Raw genomic sequence first — 7,766 nt, forward strand, 5'->3', positions numbered from 1 at the left:
AGGGGTTTGAACTTGATTCTACGGGTGAGAGTGATGAAGGATTTTTGAGCAGAGAAATGATTTAACCACCTAAGAAAGATTGTTCTGAGTATTTATGGAGGGTAGTTTAGCAGGGTGGATGCAGAAAGGTCCTTTGGGAGGCTATTTCAGTGGTCTCCCCAGTGTGGATTTGGGAGAAGGGAAGAACAAATTCCAGGTTTCAAACGTGGGAAACTGGATTTTCCCACTGACAATAGAAATCAAATCAGAAGGAAAAGCAGGAGTAGGGTTAATCATACCTCCTTTCCCTCTCTGGGCCTCAGTTTCCCCATCTGTACAGTGACCGTGCAGAGCACCTAGTGGGCATCTCTGATAAATTCTTGTTGGTGGTTACTCATAGTGTTAGCCCAGATAGGGACCTTTCTGACTCTGATGATTTGTGACTAAGTTACCTGACCCCCCATGACCTCTGGCTCATGTTCTCTACTCCATCCCTCCCCCTAAAATCCAGACCCAGATCAGACTGTCTGCCCTGCCCTCTCCTCACCTTCTTGGTTTGAGCCCAGCAAGGGGAGTGGGGAGGGAGAAGGAGAAGGGAAAGTGGGGTGGAGCCAGTCCTGGATAAATACTCCCAGTGGCCAGTCTTGGAGTCCGAGTCTCTGCTGCTGTCACCAAAGCCAGAGTCCAAGTCCACTCTCAGGTGAGTAAATCTGCTGCCTTTCTCTCCTTGCCCAGGTCCTTGGGTTCCTTTTCCTATTCCTTCCTAAGGGGAAGACTCAGAACCACCCGACCCCCAATCCCTTGGCTCTCTCACTTTCTTTCAAAGTTTTGTTTCCCTCTGTGCCCATCCCAATTACCCCAAGATCCTTCTCCCCTTGCCCACAGGGCTCCTCCTGTTTTCCCGTCCCTTCTCCCAAAGATCTAGGACTCCTCACCCAAGCACTCCCCAGGTCCCTTGTCCCAGACCTACTGCATCCTTTCTCCCCTAGCCTCAGACCTCTCCTTTCTTTGGGGTTCCCCCAGTCCCCCTCTCCCCTTGCTCCAAAGCTTTCCTTGTCCCCTCTCATTCCCCCGGGGTTCCTCCCAAACATCCTCCCATTCGGCTGCCCCTTTTCCAAGATTCCTGTCTCTGGTCCCCTTCTCTCCAGTTTTCTTGGGACCCGTCTCTTCCCTAGATTTTACTGCTTTACCCCTTCTCTCCTTCACCAATTGGAGGAAGTCAAATGAGAGGGAGGGGGACACCGTTTCTACAGAGACAGAAAGAAACTCGCACTCTCTCGTCTCCTAATTGAAGATTTCTTTTCCCTGCTCCCTTTATCCTCTTCGATTTTGGTGTCTCCCACAAATCTGCCCTGGAGAACTGCTTTTCATCACGACTGCTTACCTGATACATCACTTTACATGCTATCTTCTGGGTTGGGAAACGGGGCTTTCCTTCCCACCATTCCCGTTCCCTACCCCTGAGCCCCTCTAACAAGGAGTGAATCATTGACTGGTGGAAGTAACTCCCTGCCCCGCTGCTTCCAGAGCAATAGACGTTGGGGTTGAAGGCCTTAACATTCTCGGGTTTCAATTTCACTTGGGGACTTGAGAAGACGCATCATGGGATACAGCAGTCAAAAGTACTAATGCCGTCTTAGACTGAATCGAGAGCTCTAATGTCTGGAACGAAGCAGGGTACGGTATAGCTGTGCTCTGCCCTATCAGGGCACATCTGCCATGTAGTGGGCTCGGTTCTGGGGGAAGACCGCTCAAATAAACGAAAGAAAATTCAGAAGAGGATGATGAGAATAGGGAAGGGACTGGAGGCCATGAAGCCTTGGGGAAGAGAAAAGCAGCTGGGGAAGTTGGGAAAGGTCCCCTTTAGAAGATGATATTAGAACAATTAGAACTGACTCTTTTTTTTTTTTTTTTGGTGAGGCGATTGGGGTTAAGTGACTTGTCCAGGGTCACACAGCTAGTAAGTGTCAAGTGTCTGGGGTCGGATCTGAACTCAGGTCCTCCTGAATCCAGGGCCGGTGCTCTATCCACTTCACCACCTAGCTGCCCCTAGAACTGACTTGAAGGAAGAGGAAATGGGAAGGCAATGCATCCTGTTGATGGGAGCAGCCAGTGCAAAGGGAGATGGTGAGGTGTGTTAAGGACCTCTGGGGACAATTCAAGGAGGCCAGCATCTCTGGATCATAGATTGCTGGGAGGGGAGTAAAACGTGAGAAGACTAAAAAGGTTCTGAATTTTCGATGTATTGATCAGTCATGCTAGTTTTTCCTTTTTCCTTTTTTGTCTTTAAAAAATATTACTTACTGGGGCAGCTTGGTGGTGCAGTGGATAGAGCACCGGGCCTTGTTTTAGGAGTAGCTGAGTTCAAATGTGACCTCAAACACTTAACACTTACTAGCTGTGTGACCCTGGGCAAGTCACTTAACCCCGGTTGCCCCCCCCCCACAAATATTACTTGTTTTATGGGATCACTCTGTGAGCTGGGAAAGAAAGAGGGAAGAATTCTTGGGGAAACTATGGTGATGTAAAAAAAATCTCAATAAAAACATCTTTTAAAAAAGAAGAGTATAGGGGCAGCTACATGGAGCAGTGGATAGAGCACCGGCCCTGGATTCAGGAGGACCTGAGTTCAAATCCAGCCTAAGACCCTTGACACTTACTAGCTGTGTGACCCTGGGCAAGTCACTTAACCCCAATTGCCTCACCAAAAAAAAAAAAAAGTGGAAAGGTAGGAGGAGCCATGTTATGAAGAGCCTTAAATGCCAAACAGAGAATTGTATCTTTGATTCAGGAATTAATAAGGAGTCATTGGAGCAGGAGCACGACATGGTCAAACCTGTGCTTTGGAAAAGTTACTTTGGCTACCGATAGAAGGAGGGACTGGAGTGGGGAGAGACTCGAGGCAGAAAGACCAACCAGAAAGCTAATTCAATTCCTCTTCACTTACTCCCAGACCCCCCCAACCCTTCAATGAAGCTGGTACCTCCCTCCACCTTCCCTCCTAAAGGCAAGAGAAGCTTATCCCCTTTACACCAAGAAGGGATTTTTTTTTTGTGGGGCAATGGGGGTTAAGTGACTTGCCCAGGGTCACACAGCTAGTAAGTGTCAAGCGTCTGGGGCTGGATTTGAACTCAGGTCCTCCTGAATCCAGGACCAGTGCTCTATCCACTGTGCCACCAAGCCGCCCCCCCCCCCAAGAAGGGATTTTGTAAGATCATCTCTCTAGAGCTGAGAGGGACCTCCCAGCTGACTCCCCCATCTGAGGGATGGGGAAGCTGGGGCCAGGAGGGGATTAAGTAATAATGTATTACTGGCCCCAGTTTAGAGATGAGAAAGCTACAGTTCCTACAGATCAACAAGAACTTGACCCCAGGCTCATTCAACACCATGTCTATGGTCTGCTGATAACAGGCCTGGTGACTCTCTTCTGCCCCTGTGTTCTACCCTCCAGACAGCCTGGATAACCTCCCTGCCATGTCTTGTCTACGGCCCCTCCTGCTCTTAGCACTGCTGGTTCTAGGGACCCAGATTTCTTATGCTCAGCACTGGTCCCATGGCTGGTATCCTGGGGGGAAGAGGGCCCTGGATGGCATCCCAGGCCTAGAGGTAAGTGAGATGTTTATCCCTCCTTCCTTATTCTCCCTCCATCACTCTCTCCACCTCCTTTTCCATGTAGCTCTCCAGGGTGTACACGGCTACTCTCCACTGCTAGAGGGTCTGGTTCTGGAGATGATGTTCAAAGGCCAGATTCCTTGGCCCAAACCTCACCCACTGGAGCCTGGACCCCTGAACCACCTCCACCTTCCTGGGGAGGCCAGAAGTATGGGTATGGGCAGCCCTTCTACCCCTTCTACCTCTAAAGCTTGGTGGGGGGCAGGATCATCGTCCTTCTCCTCTTTGACAAGAAAGAAGGAGAAGGGGCCCTCTTTCATCTCTTTCCATTCTCCGTTCAGGCCTCTGAAGAAGGGAAGCCCTGTGATGGTGGTGAGAGGTCCCTGCTAAAGATGCTGCTGGTGAGAGCAAGCCCTGCATCCTCCCTGTCCCACCTTGCCCACCATTGCTTCACCCAGAGCCCTCAGAGACAAAGGAAACTGTTTCTGCCCTTCTCCTACAGGCTCATCCATCCCTTATCTAGCCCCATCCCTCCTAATCTCTTTTTTCCTTTTTCCTTTTTTTTTTTTGATGTGTGGGGCAATGAGGGTTAAGTGACTTGCCCAGGGTCACACAGCTAGTGTCAAGTGTCTGAGGTCACATTTGAACTCAGTTCCTCCTGAATCCAGGGCCAGTGCTTTATCCACTGCGCCACCTAGCTGCCCCCTAATCTCTTTTTTTCTAAGAGAGGAAATGGAATCTCTCCTGCCCATATGAGAGAAAGAGACCTCAGGTCAGCCACGGAGGATCTGGGTTCAATAGTCACCTGTGTGGCCTTGGGCAAGTTGCTCTCTGAATCTCAGTTTCCTCATCTGTAAAAATAAGGAGGTTGGGCTTTCTAACATGTTATCTTACTTGATCCTCTGGGCACTCCTGTGAGGCAGGCAAGATTTTTTTAAGATTTTAATTAATTTTTTAATTAACTGATTTAATTATTTATTTAGAATTTATTTGTTTTCTTTTTTGTTACTTACATAACAGTAGTATTCTATCACATTCATACACACAGCTTGTTTAGCCATTCCCCAACTGATGGGCATCCCCTCTGTTTCCAATTCTTTGCTCACCTAGAATGCTGTCCCATGAACCCACAATATCTAAAGATGATTATTTTACACGTGGAAATATTTTGAAAAGAGTAAAGCCCTTTGCAAATTGTAAAGCACTGTAAGAACCAAAGCCAGGCTTCATTTTTGTCACCGTGTTTTCATTAGTCGAGTGAACCCCCAAGGAAACTCCCTCTACCCTACCCATGCAGGTCTTGACCTGCTCCTCGGCAAGATGCAGGCGGGCGCCCTGAAGGGGGCTCACAGTGGAGCAGCTTGAGCCCAGCCCACCTCTGAGGCTAGCTCCCCATTCACACAATACACCTACACCCTGCTATCATGAATGTCATTGGTGCTGTTCTCTCCCTTCCCTGCAGGCAGATGTTCTGGCCCAGCAGCAACAGAAGAAGTAGCCCAGCCCAACTCCATCCCCTTCCAGCAGACTCCTCACCCTCAGCTTCTGGCGGTTCTCAAAGTCTTGTTTGTTATCCATGTCCATCCTCTCTCCCTCTGAGCCCCTGGAGGACAGGGGGTTTGCCGGGTCAAACTTTGTAGCCCTAGAGCATTGCTCAAAGTAGGTAATAAATAAATGGATTCCATCATCCATATTCAAAACTGTGTGTTTGGTGATCTCATCAGCGCCCATCATTTCAATTATTAACTCTATGAAGTTGACTCTCAGATCTACCAGTCTAGCCCTAACCTATCTCTCAACCTCCACTCTCTTATTTCCAGTTGCCTATTAGAGATTTTCAAACTGGATGTCCTCTAGACGTCTTAAATCCAACTCCTCCAAAACTGAATTCGTCATCTCCCTCCAAAAACTCTCCTTTCCCCCTCACTTCCCTATTACTATTGGGGGTACCGCCCTTGTCCCAGTCCCACAGACTCAAAACTCAGATGTCATCCTCAGCTTCTCCCTCGCCCCCCTCCACCACGTTCCAACACATCCAAATCAGCGGTCGGGTCCTGCCATTCCCACCTTTGCAACATTTCTCATCTAAGCTCCCTTCTCTCCTCTGACACTGCCCCCATCCTGGTGGTACGGGCGCTCATCTCCTCACTCCAAGACTATTGCAACAACCTTCCAGTTGGTCTCCCTGACACGAGATTTTCCCCACCCCAGTCTATCCCCCACTTAAGCTCCCAAAGTGATTTTTCTAAAGCACATGCCCTGCCTCACTTGTCACTCCAGTGGCTCTCTAACACCTCCAGCATCAAATAGCAAATTGGCTGTAATTGGCTCTTAAAGACTTTCATACCCTGACTGGTGCTTCCCACTTCTCTAGTCTTCCCCTGCTTTCCATCCTGCAATGTACTCTGCCATTTAGTGCCACTGTCTCCTCGTGCCCGTGCCTCCTTGCTGTTCCTCCAACAGGACATACCATCTCCCAACCCCAGGCACTTTCTCCAACTGTCTGCCCTGCCCATCACCCTCTTTTTCCTCATCTCTATCTCCTGGCTCCCTTCAAGTCCCAGCTAAAATCCTACATTCTATACAGAAAGCCTTTTCCAACCCCATTGAATGCCGTGCCTTCCCTCTGTGATTATTTCCAATTTAGCCTGCCTAACTGTCAGCATTCTGTCTCCCCCGTTAGATGGAGAGAACTCCTTGACAACAGGGACTCGTATTTGCCTTTCTTTGGGTCCCGTGCTTAGCGCGATACCTGGCACATAGCAGATGCCTGATAAATGCTAACTGACTAATTAAATTGGATGAGTTCTTCCTCCCCTTCCACCCCCGTCCTTGCTCTGTTCTGGTGAAGAGACCTCTCCTACCTATCTTCTCAAGAGGCAACTCGCCATGCTAGCTCTCACCAGGCAGGCAACCACTGCCTATAGATGGGGTGACTCATACACAGGTAGACAGGGCTCAGCAGCCCCCTCAGATGATTGCTATGGAGCTTTTCCTTATACTGGAATAAAATCTGCTTCTCTGTAACTTCCATCTATTGTTCCCACTTCAATTATGTCAGTGCTGCCTCGGTGACATCTGCTGCTTCCTGGATTCCATCCTTCTGAGTCATAGGCTCATAAATTAGAGCTGGAAGAGACCTTAGCAGCCAACCCCCTCATTTTGCTGATGAAGAAACTGAGGCCCCTAGACATTAAAGAACTTCCCAAGGCCACAGAGACAGGATTTGAACCCAGGTTCAAGAGCCAGTGCTTTTTCTATTGTCCTATACTGCCTAAGTGGATTCACCTCCTGACCCACTGGGAGTGATTGCGGCTGGGGTCAGACCAGCTTTGTGACATCTAGAGGTTGTAGTGATAGGATCCCCTTCAAAGATCACTAGAGGTAAGGAACTGTGATTGCTACCCAACTGGCAGGGTGGTGGTGAGGAGGGCGTGTTTCATAAAGCTAGGAGGGTTGGGTGGTTGTTGTTGTTTTTTTAAGGAATTGTTCATTGCAAAAAACAAACAAACAAACAAAACCCCACCAGGAATTGTTCATTGCTACAAGGAGTTGGCCAGAGGGAGGCTATAAGCTCTCAGCACTCTCCATAGTCCTCAAGCTTTCCCACGCCCCAGCTCTTTGCTGATTATAAGATAGCACTTGGGGGCAGCTAGGTGGTGCAGTGGATAGAGCACCGGCCCTGCAGTCAGGAGGACCTGAGTTTAAATCTGGCCTCAGACACTTGACACTTACCAGCTGTGTGACCCTGGGCAAGTCACTTAACCCCAATTGCCTCACCCCCCCCCCCAAGAAAGAAAGAAAGCACTTGAACTGAGTAGAGTGTTAAGGGCTAAAATTCTAGCTAAACTGTCTAAAATATCTAATGAGTGGTCGCCAATAAATTATAAGCTTTAGCAAGAGTTAGACTTTTAAGCATTTATTAAGGAGAATAAGAATTTGGTAAAGAGAGAGAAAAAGGCCTAGATTCCTATCTATTAAAGGGAGAGCACATTTCTAGCTCCCTTCTCCGCCAGCGTCCAAAGGAAAGAGACCGAGACTGAGCGCCAGTCTCTTCCTTCCTCCTCCCACTAGTCTGCGTCACTTCCTGACTCCTGAAGAAAAGACTCCTGGTCTTGCCCTCAAAGACCTTCCCTTCATGGGCAGAACTCTTCTACAGTAAGTATCCAGCAGGT

At 48.8% G+C, this 7,766-nt stretch overlaps 1 protein-coding gene across 1 annotated transcript; it reads left to right on the top strand.

Annotated features, from left to right (window-relative positions):
* Positions 1–557: 557 nt before the first annotated feature.
* Positions 558–5,233, top strand: LOC122730416 (progonadoliberin-2). The gene is made up of 4 exons (XM_043969540.1): positions 558–679; positions 3,431–3,585; positions 3,933–3,992; positions 5,054–5,233. The coding sequence occupies exons 2-4, from the start codon at positions 3,454–3,456 to the stop codon at positions 5,087–5,089; spliced, it is 228 nt and encodes a 75-aa protein (XP_043825475.1). The 5' UTR covers positions 558–679; positions 3,431–3,453; the 3' UTR covers positions 5,090–5,233.
* The last annotated feature ends 2,533 nt before the right edge of the window (positions 5,234–7,766 follow it).

This window comes from Dromiciops gliroides, chromosome 6 (assembly GCF_019393635.1).
Source record: "Dromiciops gliroides isolate mDroGli1 chromosome 6, mDroGli1.pri, whole genome shotgun sequence".
Classification (NCBI taxonomy): domain Eukaryota; kingdom Metazoa; phylum Chordata; class Mammalia; order Microbiotheria; family Microbiotheriidae; genus Dromiciops; species Dromiciops gliroides.

Coding starts and splice junctions, on each gene's coding strand:
- LOC122730416 (XM_043969540.1), top strand. CDS start 3,454: ATGTCTTGTCTACGGCCCCTCCTGCTCTTAGCACTGCTGGTTCTAGGG. Junction 3,586..3,932: donor ATGGCATCCCAGGCCTAGAG/GTAAGTGAGATG, acceptor TTCTCCGTTCAG/GCCTCTGAAGAAGGGAAGCC. Junction 3,993..5,053: donor CCCTGCTAAAGATGCTGCTG/GTGAGAGCAAGC, acceptor CCTTCCCTGCAG/GCAGATGTTCTGGCCCAGCA.